Source organism: Ambystoma mexicanum, chromosome 1q (genome assembly GCF_040938575.1).
Source record: "Ambystoma mexicanum isolate Mex_15411 chromosome 1q, UKY_AmexF1_1, whole genome shotgun sequence".
In the NCBI taxonomy this organism is placed as follows: Eukaryota; Metazoa; Chordata; class Amphibia; order Caudata; family Ambystomatidae; genus Ambystoma; species Ambystoma mexicanum.
In genome coordinates, this window is record NC_090922.1 from 191,785,917 (window position 1) to 191,804,687 (window position 18,771).

Sequence of the window (18,771 nt, forward strand, 5' to 3'; positions counted from 1 at the left end):
TTTTGGAGACAATGGGGTATACTTCCTAGAGAAGCAGCAAGGGATGCTGGCTCCTACCCCAAGCGCTCACAAGTGCCTGACAAACACTGTCCACTATCCTGATGGGCAAAAGTCCCAGGAGACCTACTGAACACAGCATTGAGTAAGATAGAGTGAGGATTTAGGTGGTTCTCAGCCAGTTTGGGTCTATTTGACGTAAAACATTTGACCTAATCACATTTGATCGAATTTATTTGATATTTTATTTTGGTCTAAAATGTGGGGGGAGACTCCCCATAACCCCCCACCCCCCACTCAACCTAATCTATACCCTTACCCACCCCCTATATATATATTTAATTAAATTTGACCCAAAAAAAGGTCCGAAAAATCTGATCAAATGTTTTAGGTCAAATGTTTTTATGTCAATTATGCTAATACTACTCTCAGCCTGTTAACTAACTAACTAAGGAAGTTGAATTGGGAATGAGGAGTCTTCATATTGCAGGTAGTCCCTTCTCAGTACTAAATGTTTATGCCTCCAGTAACAATGAGCACTTTGCTTATGGTAATGAAGGGCGCCTCCAGACTGCCCCCCCCTCCGCTCATCTGCTTATTCCCAGATCCTGATTACACACTGTGTACAATGTATCAATCTGCGAGAGAGTGTAAAAGTGAAGTGTCTACAGAGGCCACTGGTGGGAGTGCCTCATATGCTTGGTGGAGCCACCATGGGCAAGGTATAGAAGTAAGATTATAAATTTCATAAATGGTGATGGGTGTGGTGGAAAAGCTGAGTAACGAAACATAAGATAACATGAATAGTGCATAAAATCCTTTAAGGTGACATTTGATCAATCCCAAAAGTAGCTCCTCGCTATCTGCAAAGTATACTGATATGAAATGGCATCTTAGATATGAGATTATAGGAAGTTTGAAATGTGAATTAAAAGCTCAGAAATGTAACATAAAATCACGGTATCCGGTCATTGCATCTACAACCAAAGCATCGACAGCCAAACCATCAACAACAAAAAAGCATATAAAAAAAGCATTGAATGCATCTTTTTAGATGGTAAAGGGTTTAGTTTAATACAAATGGGTTTTAAAGGTTAAAAAAGGGGGGTTGGGGAGGACCCCCCATTAAATTATTATTATTTGTTTTAAATGCATTAGATGCTTTTTTTAAGATGCTTTTTTTTAGATGGGATGGCATTAGATGCTTTGGCTGTCGATGGAATGACTATAAAACAAAATCACACGAATAGCAGCTAAAACATAATAAGATGGCATTTTAAAAGCGTAAAAGTAGCCCCTCACTATTAGAGGTGTGTGCCGATGAGTATGTGAGTTGGTGAGATGTGAAATTTGCATAATTAATGGGGAGGCAAAGGGGTCAAACTATATTCTTACAACGAATTTGAGGCTGAGCCGAAAAATGCCAACCATATTCCCAGAAAATGTCTGTGGAAATGTAAATCACTTTAAATAGATGATCACCTGGATTCACTTACCAAGTTATTCCATGCACCCTCTCTTGGGGCCCCTACGCCTTTGCTATTGCACAGTTATTTTAGGGGAGAACTGGTAACTTAATCGGAAGGTACCAGGTTTTAAGGAACCAACCAATCGCACCCAGCTCGTACACTTATGTAATGGCCAGGGGTGTCGTCTTTATATTGCACAAGGAGGGGGTGCAGACCAGGCAGAGAGGCCTTTGCACCCGAGGCTCTGTGCAGGAACCTGAAGCAGTCAGTCTAGATTACGTTTAACTGAGCGACGAGTGTTCTTCCGCTGCTTGGAGAGCGTATCACTACGAAATGATTAGCAGTGAACACGAAGCATTCTTTTGTGGATTCTGGTACCTTTAGTGAGTGTGGAGTTCCTTTCATTGGGCTCTGAAACGCTTCTGGGTTTGGATTATATTTGACTTACCGTAGATACTCTTCCGTGAACCACGAGTGCTCAGAAGTAAGCACTGATTACCCAGGAGTGCGCCCCCAATACAACCCCACCTGACCAGTAATCCAGGGGTTCTACTCAGTGAGCCATTTTCTTTCACAGGGCTCACTTGGTGTGTCCTGTCCCCAGCCCTCTCTGTTTTTCCTGGAGTACCCTCCTCGGTGTGCACAGCCGATCACTGTGTGGCTACATGTACTGGATGTAGACAGGGATGTAATTTCACCAAAATGCCAGGTGTAGCGGAAGTGACATCACTCGACCCTTGACCTCTGATGACATCACAGGAAGTGATGTAATTTGACCCAACCCGAAGTGATATTACAGGAAGCGATGGAACACAACCTTTCACCCCTTCACAAAACAGGAAGTGGCATCACATAGCATTGTTCCTAAGTACACTACGAAAAATATGATTTCGAGATCACTATAATGTGATATACATTTCATCCAAGAATGGATCGCCATATGTATCGTTAAAATCAGTGTGTATATGCCCATATTACCAAATTACTGTGAATGCAAGCAAGCGTCCATGGCCAAATGATAATGATGTATTATTATATAGCACTTACACTTAAGCGCTTTATATAGAGAAAAATGTACAGACAATATCACCCAAGCTGTGTTGGTCCTCATTTATTGACCACAGAAGGATGAAAGGCTAAGTTGAGGTGTTAAGAACAGACTAAACGAGTTACTCACCTCCTGAAGTGTGACTGAAATAAACCTTTAATGAATCTAGCAATTATTGTATAGAATTCTTGAAAGACAAATTATTTGGTATTCCTATTCTTTCTTATTTAGGGTCACTGCTGAAAGTGTTAGACATGTGGAACCATGGTTCTTTTTTTGAGGAGTCTAAACAAGAAAGCCATTCAGCCCAGAAGCAAACAGCCACATGGCGCTGGCTACAGCACATGAGCTTTCATAAAAGAAAATGGCAACCCTTAAATGACGTCCCTGGATGTAGAGGCATCTCTCCACAGATTGTTCGATTCTCCACCTTGGAGGTGACCCGAGGTACACCATTGACGCCACCCGGGGGAGGGGCCTGTGGCCGACATGGAGCTGGAGCCGGTGTGAAAAGGAGAAGAACGCCTTTGCAGATTGGTCCTCCATGGATTGTATTCGGATTTGGAGCCACTACAAACCTGCCAGCCATGCCCGCTGCTGGCCTGCTTTTGTGGCCTGGCCTGCTCAGCCTCTGCTGGCGGACATCCTCCAAACACCAAGGAGCAGCAGTATAGTGCACCCAGGGTTCAGCTCTCCTTCAAAGTTTTATAACTTTCTTATCCTTATTGTCATGGACCGATCGCTACTTACAGCGGCGGGCCAAGCGACCTCCACTGTCACGGACAAAATGGCTGGCAAAGCATGAACTTCGCAGCGGATCCCTGCTGCAACTACTGCGAAGAAGGAGGCTCCATATGAGGAGTGGTGTTGGCCATCAGGCAGCTGAAACCTGCTCAGCAAGGGAAGCCACTGGATGTGACCGACTTAAGGGGCAGAAGTGAGAAGTAAAGACACGCTTTGCAGGTGGTTCCGTCTACTAGCGTCACTGGAGATTGAGAATCTGTCTCCCCCACTGAGGTCAACGCAGGGTCCAACACAGGCACAGAGAGAACAAGGTGCCTTTCGTTTGCTGTGTGGAAGACTGCAGCTGTAGGAGGAAGATTGCCTCGGTGAGCGCTAGTGGGCCGGCATGGCCTATTTGGACATAGTCTGCCTGGCGGAGCTTGGGTCTCTGTGCTGATATGACAGCCATCTTGGAGGGGTGTTCTTATGGCACAGTTATAGGCTATTAGTCCAGCAGGCTGAGAGTGCGACCCATTGTCTTACAATGACAACAAGCTGTCCCCCAGCCAAGGAACTGAGGAAAGCTCAGCAGACCGAGGCACATGCCTAATAAGGGCTTTCTCACTAGACTGTCTCACCAATCTCTTACATATGACACAGAAGCTGACCATTGGCTAGGATCCCCACAGGATTAAGAGCCAGTAACACTGAGGTGGATCCAGGCCCACAGCCTTTAGGGTTGTTGTGGGGAAGCAATCGGTAGCGGAAAATCAGTGTTTGTATTAATTTGCCGCAGAACAGAAGACATGGGGAGCAGAAGAATATCTCAGAAGGAGCGAAGATGGATCTCCTACTGTAGAAATTCTCCAAGATTAGCGAGACTATGTCAAGCATTGATAGCAGGGTGAAAGATACCCATGCTGAGGTGCTATGAGTGAAGTATGAGATGGTAATGCAATCACAACAATCACAAGAATTGCTTTGTGACTGGTGATTTCATGCACTTTCCTCATAGCAGCTGTAGCAGCTCAATACCACGCTTGGTGACCTGTGTGACGTTGTGCACCTGATTCGTCCACGCCTGTCTTGCTGCTAGGCCACCTGGTGAGTTCATTGGGCAGTTTCTCAATCTCTCTCTTCCCCTTCCATCTCTCTGCCCACTCCCTCCATGAGGCTCTCCATCTCCCCTATTTGCTCTAACTGCTACTCTATCACATATCCTACCTCTCTTTCCAGGCCTGGAAGGAAAAAAGTCAAGAAGGATCTCCTCGCTTCCACCCAGGCTTCCAACCCAGTCCTGCCCATCGCTGACACCTATGTCAACACCTCTTTGTTGCTACTTTTGCGAACCTATGGACTCCCCATATGGTCTCAGTCCTCTCCCTTTTCTCTTCTTCACCCATACTCTAGGTGCGTTATTAATGTCTACCAGAATGGCACTGTCATGGCCCAGGGCTCTCAGCCCAACCTCCTCCTTCTTGATAAGCATCTATCTTCTACTGCCACTCCCCCTTCTGACACTTCCTGGCCCATTCTCCACCACTGACGGTGTGTACTACATCACTGTACCCCTCCTCAGAAGAACTTCAAAGATGGCAACCAGCTTCACTTAGCTATACTCAACTCTATTAAACACTCCTCTGACATCTGTCATCTCCTTGAAGACTTTGCCCTTGACGTCCTCGCTCACACTGAGACGTGGTCCACTGCCAGCTCTGTCCCTGTTTCTGACACACTCCTCCTGAGGGCTGCAAGATACTTCTCTCCTGGCATCTACCTCAAGCTGCTCCTCTTTGGAGACTTCAGTATTCACCTTGACTCTCCTGATGCAGCCACTGGACTCTTCTGCAGCCTCTGTGACTTTCCCTCAACATTCTTCCCTCCGGTCTTACCCACTCAGCCAGACACATCTTGGATGCTCTCATCTCAGCAGACATCCCTATCTCCAACCCCCTCACAACACTTCTCTCCTGGTATGACCATGCTCTCATGTCCTCTCATCTGGATCTCTTGGGTTCCCCTGCTAAGCCTTTGCCTACACTGCCAGTCTCCTTCTTCGTCATTCGACACATGAAGCGTGTGTCAGCTGTTGCTTTTGACCACCACTTTCATTCCCCCCCACTCCAGCCACTGACTCTCACACTGACACAGCCCTTGCTAACCTTCACCTCTCAATCTCCAACACCCTGGACATCCTTGCCTCTGTCATGAGGACCCGCATGAAGCCTGCCTCCAAGCGCAACACGTGGTATGACTCCGACCTAGCCTCTCTGAAACGCAAGTTGATGAATGGAAGTGGCTGATTTCAAGCACATCCACTGACAGACTGGCCTGTTGCCTTCTCCAAAGGAAGGACAGACTCGCCATCCGCTCGAAGAAGATGGCCCATATCCAAGCCTGCAACTCTGGGGCCTCCAAAAACATGACTGAAATGTTCAAAATCTCCAAGGAACTTGCCAATCCTACTGCAGTCTCCACTTTTCCTCTGCCATCCCAGGCCCTCTGCACTGACCTCCCACTTCACAACCAAATCTCAGGACATCCTGTCCTCATTCTACTCTACTCCCCTCCATCCTCCCTCACCCACTCTCAGGCCTCCTTTGGCACCCCTCGCCCCTTCCCTCCTACTCTCCTCCTTATCGGCTATAGCACCGGATGAGGTCTCTAAACAAGTCCTCTTTATGAACGTCTCCTCCAAACAGGTACTCGCCTGCTTCTCCAGAACTATCAAGGACAACATTGCCTCCCTTGCTCCAGCCTTGGCTGATTTATGCAATCATTCTTTTGCCACCGGCTCCTTCCCACTACCCCTAAAGCACTCCCTTGTGCACCCTCTCCTTAAAAAGCCTTCTGCCGACCCTTCCTGCCCGGCTAACTACCGCCCTATCCCCATTAACCCCTTCCTGGGCAAACTCTTGGAGAAGTTGGTCATCTCCCAACTGATCCACCTCACTGAATCTGTTGGTTGTCTCCACGACCACCAGTCTTGCTTTAGAGCAGCCAGAGGCATGGAAACTGCTCTCCTGAACACCTGTGAAGACTTGCTCTAAAATCTATATTCCAACTCTCCTTCCATTCTCATTCATCTCAATCTTCCCTCTGCCTTTGATACAGTCAACCATGCCACCCTTATAAATCATCGCTGTGATACCCTTGGCATCACGTTCCTGGCACTGGACTGATTTCTCCTCCTTCCTATATGGCCAACCTTCCCAGGATCAATTGGGCCCTTTCCTCTCCTCCACCATGCCCTCCACCTGCGGCGTCCCTCAGCACTCTATCCTCTCGCCGTGGCTCTTAAACATAGACCTTGCCGCTCTGGCCCACTTGATCTTCACCTTCCCTCCTCACTTCCAGTGTTATGCCACACAGCTCTCCTTTAAGCTTCCCTCCACTTCCTCCTCTTCTTCCTCTCTCATTCCTGACTGTCTGACTGTTATTCAGGTATGGTGCGCAGAAAGCGACCTCTGCCTTAATGCCAGTAAGACTGAGATCCTTCTCATTTGGACCCCTGCTCCCTCCTTCCCTCCAACTCTCTGGCCGCTCTCCATGGGGCCCCTCCCCCCACCCTCTTGTGAGACTAAAAACCTTGGCGTCAACATCGACCTCTCTCTCTCTCCTTCTCTCCTCACATCGCAGACCTTGCCAAGAAGGCCCTCTTTCAGCTACATCTCCTCAGAGGCATTCTCCCTTTCTTCACCTTCCCCTGAAACTCAATGTCTCCAGAGCTCTGATCCTCTCTAAACTGCACTACTGCACCAGCCTGTTCCTCAATCTGCCTTTATCCTCCCTTCGCCCCCTTCAACTAATCCAGAATAGGACTGCAAGACTTATCCTTGGTCTCAAGCCCAGGGACCCCATCTCTCCGGCCCTAAAATCTCTCCACTGGCTCCTGGTGGCTGTGAGGGTAAACTTTAAGACCCTCTGCATCATACACAAGGTTTTCTGGGCCCTGGAACCCCACTACAAACAACTCTCTCTCCTGCAATAACTCCATGTTTGAGCCCTTCAGTCTTCTAGCTCCAACTCTCTGCAGATCAGATTATTTTTCAAGCAGCGAGTCAGGGGAAGGTCTCTCTCTTTGGCAGGCCTCTGGAATGGACTCCGTGCCCCTCTAAGGCTTGAGCTGGATTTCCTTAAGTTCCGGAAGCTTCTCTAGACCCTCCTTTTCTCTTCTTCCTTCCCTCTCCCCATCCCCTGGTAATGCCCCCCTCTGCTGCATTGACTGGCTCCCTGGTCCCTTCTGAGTCCTGCAGGACAGCAGGGCCTCCTTGCCCAGTCTACCCCAGCACCCCGGTCTCCCTGACCACACCCCTACCTGCACTTGGCCTTCTGGGCCACCTTTCCCTGACTAGCATGGTGGGTGTGCATTCCTACCGAGCCTGGTACACCCTTGTCCTCACACTTAGCATGTGGTCCTCACTCCCTGCATCCGCTGGCACCTGCCCACCAGGCCTCCCCTACACACTTGCCTAGCCCCAGGGGTCCTCTTCATCCCCTCCTCCTCCCCCTTGCCCTTGTGTGCCTCCACTCTGCCCTGCACATCCCCTCCAACCTAGCATTATCCCTTCCCCCGACCTGCAACCCCCTCTTCACCGTCTCCCCCCATGCACTTCTTGTTACTGCACTTGCATGATCTGAATGACACAAGGCCCACTAGGACCGTTATTGTTGTTTTCTTCCCTGTTGCCCCTCCCTTTTTATGTCTTGTGACGCCTTGAAACACCATTTACTGTATATTTGCTTTATGAATACGGAATAAATAAATAAACCTATTTGGACTTTTCATTGTTTCAGAACGTATTTGTACGCTGGGCTTCATTGCACATTGTTGCCCTTGCATGTTAGTATAGCATCATTTGTCTGTGGCATACTCACTTGCTTCAGGCATTTGACCTAGTGGTGTTGACTTTGCATGGTGGCTAAATTATGCTAATTCCACATGCCCCGCAGCTTGTATCAGCAAATTCATCCTCAAGGAAGGCCATGCACATATGGCTTCTGTAGAGTGCTATCTACTATCTTCTTACCTATTCCTTTCCTCCCATTGTAATTGTATGTAGTGTTAGGAAAGATTTCACTTGACTGCACCTTTCCTTCCATCTTTATGGAACCCCCAAACTTTTTGCTTTTATTTTTCAATCTGACCTGTACGTTTTACAGTGCAGTGAAGCCTTAAGCTTCACTACACTGGCTTTTGCTCATATGTCATGGGGAAACTGACATATCCTTCAGAATGTCAGTACCAGGAAACCTTATTTCCCTTAGTCGTGTTACTGTGTTACTACTTTGTTTAGTTATTTATTACTTGTGGTAACTTTTTATCATTGTACAGTGCAGCTTACACTGCAGTACAATGGGGTACATTTTTGTTTTGCCCAAGACTAACACTCAGAGGATTGTTGGTTACTCTAAGTGTGCTAAAAGGATAAACTGGTGGCAGCAGTGACTTTTTCCCACTTTTTGGGAATTTTCGTTTTAGCCTTACCGCATTTACCGCATTTGGCTATAAACTGTGGCTGCTGGACAAACATGGCCGTGCCACAATATTTTTTGCTCGTCCTTTTGCCATATTGTTCTTTAACCTTCTTCCTGGCCTCAGAGGCCTGGAAAATCCTTATTAGGACTTCCAATGCCTGGGAAAGCAGAAGCTTTTGGTGGGCTACTGGAGTGCTGTGTGTGCTTGCTGGCTGGTTGTGGGCTGGGACTGTCTGGTCCCAACCCACAAACTGATTACAGTGTGTCTGAAATGTATGCATGAATGTTCCTGCCAGTGGTTCTGATTGGACCACTGCTGGGGTGTGTGTGTTAGATAGTCCTGCTACTTGCTAGTGAGGGCAGCAGCTCTTAGCAGGGTTTTAGGATAAGAAGAGGCCCTCTTCACCCATTCTTCAGAGCTCCTGGAGAAACCTGAAGGAGCCAAGAATGCTATCGAGCTGCAAGACCCACAAAGAAACCTGAGACCTGACTGAAGGAAGCCTGGCAACCAACTTCTGCTGCTATCCTGGAGGAGCCCTGTCTTGCTTGTGATCTTTAGCAGTCCTGCGAAGGAGCTGCAACCCTTGGAGTGGAGGGACCATCCATTCCTGACGTCTGCTTTGCTCCATGCCAAAGGGAGACTTTGGAAGTGCCCTGGAACAGTCCTGTGGTCGACCAGCTTCGACTTTGGGCTAACGTGCTCCCGGCACCACCGTTCTCAGTTTCAACCTGGAATTTGGGGGATCCCCAGCTGGCACTATGAGACTGACCTCTATGGAATTTCGGCGTCGTAGCACCAAGGGGACCCGAGATAGGAGGGAAAGTCTGACTGCAGCTGCTGAGTCCCTTTGCGTTGGCGTGCTGCGGTAACCACCATTTGAAATCACTTACCTGACCCGAGGCCAGTCCTGAGAGGGGTCCTGCATCTTTGTTTGCTGCAATCTCCTATCAAGAATCCTTGCAACAGTGAAAGACACCAACCGGAGGGCAGCTAGAAGCTGCATCCCTGTGAATTGAGGACTGTGACTTTGAAAAGCAACCTCAGACTGTCTTCCTTTGTCCTGCCAAGTCTGGGAAAGAGTACAGGGGGTAAATTACAGAGCTTCTTACCTAACCCTTATACTCCAATTATAAGTCAATGGGCTTATAATAAACCTTTATTCCAACAATTGTGGCTTTGCCGTTGCTTGCTTGCGCAAGAACTCTGAAAGGTGGGGCTACATTTGGTAGTTAGTTTTACTTGTACCCTAACCATAAGAACCCTTCACTGGACCCCAGAGACCCAAACTGCATTTAATCCTACACCAAAGATTTTGTGGAACTTTTACCTGAACTATTGGCCAAAAGGCCCCAAACAACGTAGGGCCAGGCAATATTAGTTATGGATTATCTCTGTAGACTTTGAGTGCATAATACCAATCTAACCTTTCCTTTGCAGGAGTTTCTGATATGTATTATGCCCTATAATAAGTGACTGTATATAAGTATCTATTGTTTATTAGTATTGTGTGATAACTCTACTTGCTAGTAGTCATTTTTCTTTAGTGTGTTTTGGCCAATAAATAATAACTCTATTTTTATACATCCTGTCTAAGTGTAATCTGTGACTCCCATTGTGTGACCTCACTGTGGACCCTTTACAAGCTCACCAGCTCTGAAGATCTTAGCCTAGACCGACCTGTCACTGCTACCTGAACTAGTTTGTCTACGACTCGCCAGAGTTGTCCCTGTCAGAATATAGGTTGTCCTTCTATACATCTGTCCACCAGGCCAGAGTATAGAAAATCAGTCCTAACATGTAGTCATCTTTTTGCACAGCCTATCTTTGGCTTTGTCACTCCTGACAGTTGGCTTGCATTCCCAGCTCATAAACCTGTGATCTGCAGTAGGCATCAAAAGAAATCTAAAAAATGTTACCTGACAATTCTGGCATTTACACTTCAAGGACTTACCTAGCACACCTCGGGGCAATCACACATCCATGTTTACAGTAATTTTGGTACACACACGCACACCCACCCCATCCTCTATCACAATACCATTGCCTTTCCCAAATCTGCTAAACTTCTTTTAACCCCCACATGTTGCACTGTTCATTTCTTTTTTCTCCACACACTATGGTCTGTTACCTCATGCAGGGACACAATACGCCATTTTCTTGAACAAGGGGGCAGCGCCATAAATCCACTCTGGTGGTGAATGGCACAATATAAAAGCTTTATAACACATTGTAATACAACATGGCCTGTCCACAAAGCACACAGATGCACTGTTCTTAGTAACGTAAGTGCTCAGGTCGTGTTGTAGTCGGAACATTGAGGAGTAAAGGTAGAATACTTGCCCGAGGGTAGCGAACAGCCAGATGTACTGGGTTTGAGCCTTGTAACTTTATGTGAGCAGAGCACATTGATTGTCAAGATTAAAAAATAAAAAGGTAAGTATATGCTATCTAAAGTTTGAGTTATATATAATATATTGTGAACTCTCTTTACTAAAAATCCATCTTAATATGGTGGAAAGGATATTTTACCCCAAAAAGCTCTATATCACTGAGGCACTCCATTGGTTTTATTTTTTTAGCCTGGCCATTGAACTGGTACAGCCCGCCATATCATCATCAATAAACGCATACTAGAAACCTAAAACTGGTGTAGGTATTTGAGGTGGACATGATTGAACGAGGGGAACGCGGTTGATCCTGAAGATATCATCATTTGATGGATTTCACCCATTTCCAGTATGCCATCAGTTCTCTGCCTCCTACACTACCAATGCCGGCATGGAACTAGCAATGTTGAAGGGCAGAACCATCAGTTGAAATTCAGAGCTATTACCTCAGTCCGTCCCCCTTTGATCCACCAATGCTCTTCTATCTGAGGTATGTTTTGTGACGCTATCAGTGTGACAGGGTCAGGGGTCTGATCCTTTCAAGGGGTGCTAAGTATCCCTCTCAACTCGTGCTATTCAGACTACCGGGGCAAGACCTCAGAGGTGGCGTGCAGGAGTTGAGGGGGACCCCTGTCCGTGGCTAGCCGGTATGCGTGGAGCTATGGATGCAGTTTGGTGCCTCTTTCCCTTCCACAATGCCTATCGTTCTCTGTCCTGGCTGATCTATTTCTCTTCTCATTCAGTGCGTTGCTCGAATCGCTACAGCTACCAGAATGCACCATACTCCTCAGACCCCTGGGATGGTTAATGGTTCCCAGGAAGCATCAACATGAAGAGAAAATCTACAAGTACTACAACTACCCAGCAGTCTTTTCAGGCCCTGAAGCATGAAGGCAACACCTACTATGAAGATATGAAGGAGGGGGTCCTGGAGCCTTTGGGGCCTGATGCTGAACACTTGCGAATGTGACTTAAGAGGAATATGGTTACGTTCACATGAAACCCCAAGACAGTTGTCCCTCCGGGTCAGAGATCTCATGAACAGATTGTGGGGGACCAAGAGGCAAAATAAATGATAACCCTCGAACAGTTTACAGAGCCCCCTACCCGCAAACCTTTATAGGATCTTGCACCAACTCGATGAGTCCAACCTGGAACAGGATGGTCAGACGGCGAATGCTTACCTCACAAGACCTCGCAACCTGAGGACCGTAAGGTCATCCCAAGTTTCCGGGAAGGAAGTTGTTTGACCCAATTTCTGGCTGCCTTGGGGAAACCTTCCGAGAGGATTATCGAGGTGGCACTGCGTCTCAGAGACGGCTCAAGACCCTCCCGTCTCTGCCACAGGGCCCGACCAGGCCTGGGCATTTGATGTTACACCTACAGCAAATATGGCCACATCAACATGTGTCTTTATGACAACTTTGTCACATCAGCCAAACATTGTATGTCTCCATGATTTTACAGTAAGGGCCTCATTACGACCCTGGCGGTACGGGGTAAACGGCGCTGTAAAAGGTGCCGGCGCTGTTTACCCCGTACCGCCTCATTATGAGGTCAGGAAGCAACGCCTGGTCAAACCAGGCATGCTTACCGGGTCCCGCGAGGGGAAGAGGGAGCAAACAACGGGCCAACTCGTAATGGCCCGTTGTTTGCTCCCTCTCCCATTCCCATTCAGCACTATGGGGGCTGAAATGGGAATGGGGAAGGACCGGGTCTGGGTCCTTGGAGGGAGGAATTACCGGGCCTTCCGAACTCGGAATGGCCCGGTTATTCCCCACTCTGAGGACCCGGACGCGATTTTGGTGGCAGGCATGGCTACCGCCAAACTCGTAATGAGGGCCCAAGTCTGTATACACCACATATTTTTAACGGCTGTGATGTGGCTTGTTGCTGCTAATCTCACCACAGAATATTCGGGGCTTTAATTTCTCTGTCAAATACACAATGGCACCTGGAGCATTGGGTCACATCAATTGAATACAGCAAGTAATGTTAGGCCGGACATTGCTTGCAACATTATTTATAAACCCAAACCAAAAGCATACAGTCACCGCAACAAAATAAAACAGAAATACAAAAATTGTGTAGCAGGATTTTTTAAATTCAGGCATTTTGTGAAATATATACCCTTGCTAATGGCTGTTGTACAGTAACACTGCCACTTTCTTGATTGTCTTTTTTCCTTTACCCCTCCACTTGCGTCCTAGCAGCCCTGGTAGGTGTCAGAGGCGTTGCTACGGGGAGTGGGGGGGGGGGGGGTACTGACGGGCTATATTCCCAGATCTTTTGGTTGTAGCCCCGGATAGAAGCTCAGGTGCTACAACCAACAAAATGCTAGCTAGCCCCCAGTCCCGCCAGTCCTGACATTAGCTTAGCCCCTGATCTTTTCCAGACCTAGCCACACACCTGGTAGGTGTTAATACAAGCCTCACGGTTAACCTCCAATAGCATGAATGCCAAGACTGGGTGGGCTTCTTGCGTAATCACAGCCCAACAGCAGAAGCAATTTCTTAATACAAGGGTATTTAAATTGTTGGCCAGCTGTTATGGGGAGGGCTGTATGTTGAACATCAGTGGTCTCTGTTCAAATCACTGCTTGACTGCCATGAAGTTCTCTTTGCATTTCGAGTGTGGAGTGAGTTGGTGTATTCCACGAAATTGATGAAGTCTGTAGTATCCGAGAGGATCTGAAGCCTGGTGTGCTGCAGATTGTAATTGTTTATTTGTAAAGCACTTATACATAAGTGAAGTGCTTTAAAGCGCTTCAAGACGGGAAGGGAACAATGGAATACAGTCGTCATTCTTAGGCCTTGAAGATTCCGAATGATCTAACAACAATAACTAGCATACTAGGCCAGAGGCATATCCACTAGTGTAAGTGCGTGACAGAGAGTGGGGGGAGGAGAAGGGGGAGAGGGAAAGGGCATACAGAACAATAAACTACAGTACTAGGCCTGGCGACATTTAAGATTGCTTGGTGGTTGGTCATCTAATGCGCCTATGCATGAGTATTTCAGGCACATCCAAGCTAGGGAGGGGAGACAGATGGAGGACAGGACAGACAAACTTGCTGGGCCTAATGCATTCAGGTCGTGCAAGTGCCCAGAACAGGAAGTGTGAGGAAAGGGGAGGGGGACAAGTGCGCCCAGTCCAACAGGGGACTCGGTTAAGTGCAGAGTGGTTGCCTCTTTCATGGAGCATATAAACCTTCATTGGACAATTGGCCAGAGTGCCAAGGTTCAGACTCCCCAAAGATTTCCTTTTGCAACCGTAGTGCACATTTCAAGCATGCAAAGTGTTTACATGACATGTCACTGTACAGCGACAAAACAGTAATAAAAAGTATTCAAGCATTTCTTGGTTAAGATGTAAAATTATAGTATGTACAACTGATCATATTATTAGTATTTTGTTTGAATTGTAGGCCATATTAAGCCATGCTCAGTCGGAACCATTCACAAAAAAACAGATGGACAGAGCGGTCCAAACACAGCTACCATGCCTGCTCCGTTTTTAGAAGTCAAATATTCCAGCCTCTGCACTACTAATGCCACGCGCTTGAAGCGAGCACAAGTGTACGTAAGAATATACAAGCTTGCGCTCAGCATGATAGGCAACTGTGCACCCAGTAGTATCTTGGGGGTGGTATTCGGTGCCCACTCAGCGGGACTAGAGATAATGCAACATATTGGGTATGGTTAAAACCTTGCGCATAGGCAGGGTGTTATGCATCTTGCGCCACGCCGGGAAAAGAATGGAGAGGTCCAGTTTGTTTTTCCTTAGGCCTATCAGCGATGGGGAAAAAAGAAATACATGGGTCACCGTCGATTTACCGAGAGACAGGGTCTGCTCTCCTGTTGAAGCGCATTGTATGGTGGTCGATAGTACAAATATGGTTCGGAAGCACTGAATGGACAAGCACCACCATCTCCCACATGCCCTCCCTTCTCGCTGCCCAGCCTTACTATTTGTGTACTAGAATTGAATTCCCAGCTATTTCAAGCTTGGCTGAAGAAAAAAGATAGGATAAAGAATGTTCCGCGTGTGTGTAGAGAAAACCCCGCCCTATACAACATTTCCGAAAAGGTACTTGAACCCAGAGCGAAGGCAAAAGCACGGGATTTGCAAATGTTACACACTAGGGGCCCGATTCATGGAATTATTTGCATGGAAAAATGGGTACTTGCGAGCCAAACTGCGGGCAAATCCACATGCGTCGAATCATGGAATCGAATGCGCAGTACTCATCCTGGACTTGCGTGGATTGCGAACAGGCTTGGTACATTTTTGCAAGCCTTCGAGGGCCTTGCACGAGACTCCACGCAGAGCGTGTTTGTGGCTTATGCAGAGGGCTCTGAAGCGGGCGGAACACCAAAAATAGGGAAGAACCTGCTCAAAAATGGGTGTTCCGAGGGACAGCCTGCAGACAGTCCCTCCATGCCCACACATGCGAGGCGCAAGACGTATTCATGGATTTGATTGTGCAACCTCGCGGCTGGGAAGTGGCCATGCAAGTCCGTCATACTATCCTCCACCTGAAGGCAGGAGTAAGTACACTTGCGCCTAGTATTCACAGCACAGAGGTGGGGTTGCATGTTGGAAATAGGGGTGCGCGTATGCAGTTTGGCGTGGTGCAGGAACAGTTTATGTGGGTTTGCACGTAGATTTCCCCGAGTAATTCCAGAGTTACTTTTTTTATACGCATGTTGTCTGGGTGCCAGATACAGTTACAGGGGACCCTGTGCCAGGTACCCGAGATGCAGGCCTGCTTGCGGGGACCCCACACACTGTTTGGAGGGTGCATGTTTTTGCACCCGGGGGAGCACATAAAGGACACTGTTCTGGCTGTTTATCCTTAGCGTGTGGGTATGTCGGGGCATTCAGACTGCGACTTGTGATTACAGTTACTTTGCTCTGTAAATTCCATAAATACGGATTTTTTCATTCTGCACAGCGGCTCGCGCATTGTCCTTCTTGGCGTGCAGCTCTTGCAGGATTTTTGTGCACATTTCCATGAATTGGCCCTAGGTTGCAACCTCAGTTCCGCAGGAAAACACGTTTTGAGAGGCATCCAACTATTGTCTCTGTTCTCCCACAATCTAAACCACATTTTTCCAAAAATGAATAGATACAATATTTGAAACAGTGGTGATAACATTTTAATTGGAAAAAAGAGCCACCCTGTTCATTTTCTACAGAAATGTTTTCCACTTTCAGGACGGGCAGAAGAGGGACCCCTGGATTTTGTTAGGTTTCACCTGCAAAGCTGTGCAAAAAGAAGGGGTCGTGGAATTTTCTGCAGAGAAATGGACACAACAGATGTCTGACATTGTGGCCTCTTGGTGGAAAGCTGCATTTACCCAGGAAAAGTGCAATTCACACAGAAGGATTGCTGCAGTCTTCTTCTCTAGATGTTGATCACCTCCTTGTGAAATGTGAGTATTTTCCTATCACCATGAAGTGCTGTGAACGCTCAGAATAGCTTTTCAAACTATTCATTTGACACGTCACTTTTTAGAAAGATCCTAACACTAAGACTTAAAAAAAAATTGTGCTTGTTTGGTAAAAAGTTAAAGAAATGACATACGTTTTTCGTTTTTTTCTTTAAAACAATTTGATTTTTTTTCTGTCCTCATTTGTGCAACCAGCTGAGTTGTAGATGATTTTTTCCTTACTACAACTGCACCTAAAATTATTTGTTTTCACTGCACATAAGTCAACATCACGGTCAGACCCAAAAAGTAAAAAAAAAAAAACCCATCACACATTCACCTCCATTATTAGCCGCCTCTCCCTATCTAGACCAAACTGGCGGTTTGAATGATGAAATTGATGTGAGATCAATAATAGTAAAAACAACGTAATATAAAATACAAATATTGAACATAGGCAAGCAACTACTTATTAATGATAATATTGGGGTTCGGGGAAGGTGCAGCCCATGACACTTGTTCGGATCTGAGAACACGATTGCTTGCCATACTAAGTTAAACATGTTTGTAATGTCTTTTTAAAAAAAAATAAACCCAACGTGTTATTAATTATACCCGTTATTTAGGAGCGACAAATAATCACAACATGACTACTTTAACACAGGTATTTTATGGGGAAACCGGAAGTGGTTTACTAAGCTGAGCTATTCGGCTCCCTTCCCCACAAGATGTATGAAGCCACAGTGGGAGGGCTCTTTTTGTTGATGAGGTGGTCCAGTAAGGTGGGAATTGACAGTTTCAGGTGCCTCTACCTGTGGTCAAGGTCCACTTTATGTTCAACATTAGTGACAAGGGTGTAACATATGTGCTTGGTACAACGTCCTTTTATCGCGGGATGTTTTTTCGTAACGCAATTTTCTTAATGAAAAAACCCACTGAATTTTTTAGGGTTAGAAAATGATATACATGGGGTGTGGGTGTTTGGGAATAGATAACAAATTAAAGGGAATGTGGGGCTTCGGTTGGACACCCCCCCAAAAATAATTGTAAAATAATTTGATGGGTTTTTTCGTTAAAATATTTGCGGTAAAAAAACCAGCGAAAAAACATCCCGCGATGAAATGACATGGAACCATGCGCTTCATCAACAGCACAGGTTTAACATCGTATACCTTTGTCAGTGGTGTCAGCTTCCAACGTATGGATGGGAAGATCTTGGCGGAGCTGGTCCTCCCGATTGTGCTGCTCTGTGGCATTGACCATAGACATCTGATGCTCCAACAGGCTGATCTTCCTTTGCAGTGATTCCCGCAGGGAGGAGGAGAACATGGAGTTGTTCCGGCTTACCTGGGGGAAACAACAACCAAACAAGGAGGTTATTCCAAGAGTTGCTCATAGCAGAAAAAAACTCCAAATCCCAAATCTAACAGCCTCCTATTCTTCCCAACTGCGCTCACACTGGGGATGGGCTCAAGAAGTAGATTGTGGTCATTCTTTGTGCAATATAGTTCCTGTTATGTAATAAACAGGATGCATGAGGATCATGGGCGGGGGTAGGGGGAATGTGAGACAGAGGCAAGTGATTTTGGGATTAAGTATTTGCTACATGTTGGTGATGCAAAGCACCACAGTATGTGGCAAAATCTTTTCTAAACAGAAGAGGGAGAAAGTGCTGCTGGAAACTAAAGTATCTGCTTGGCATGACAACTGGCAACGCTGGAGGCACGAAACAGAAGAAGCACAGTTTGTTAATGTTACTGACATTCTGCCTTTTAAACCAATGTGCAGGGTTTGTGCGTTAAGTGGGTCAGTCCTGAGTTGCCTTTCAAATCAAGTGCTTTTATTCTGTTTTGGTGCACAATGATACGTTCTTTGTTCCTGCTTAGCACTGTGTGTGCCTGCTCTGTTCCCAGAAAAGCATGCAAGAGAACTCAGCCACCTGTCACTGTCCCAAACTCACTCCGTCCTCTCTGGCCAAAACCCTTCCCCTACGTTCCCCAAGAGTGTTCTCGAGACGAGCCCTGCCTGCTCACCATGCAGTCTCAAGAAACTTAAAAAAAACAAAAAACTGTCCAGTTGCGATTGTGACCATACTTGCTTCGAGTAGAAAAGCCTACATTCCAGGGACGTAATTTCACCAAAATGCCAGGTGTAGCGGAAGTGACATCACACGACCCTTGACCCCTTATGACATCACAGGAAGTGATGTCATTTGACCCCACCCCAAAGTGAT

The 18,771-nt window shown here is 46.7% G+C and overlaps 1 protein-coding gene across 1 annotated transcript in view; it reads right to left on the reverse strand.

Moving 5' to 3' along the window:
• Positions 1-18,771, reverse strand: part of LOC138526423 (neuronal pentraxin-1-like) — a 157,403-nt gene that overhangs the window by 77,106 nt on the left and 61,526 nt on the right. The window contains exon 2 of the mRNA XM_069637156.1: positions 17,711-17,885. Coding sequence (XP_069493257.1) covers positions 17,711-17,885 — 175 coding nt within the window. The remainder of the gene's footprint in view (positions 1-17,710; positions 17,886-18,771) is intronic.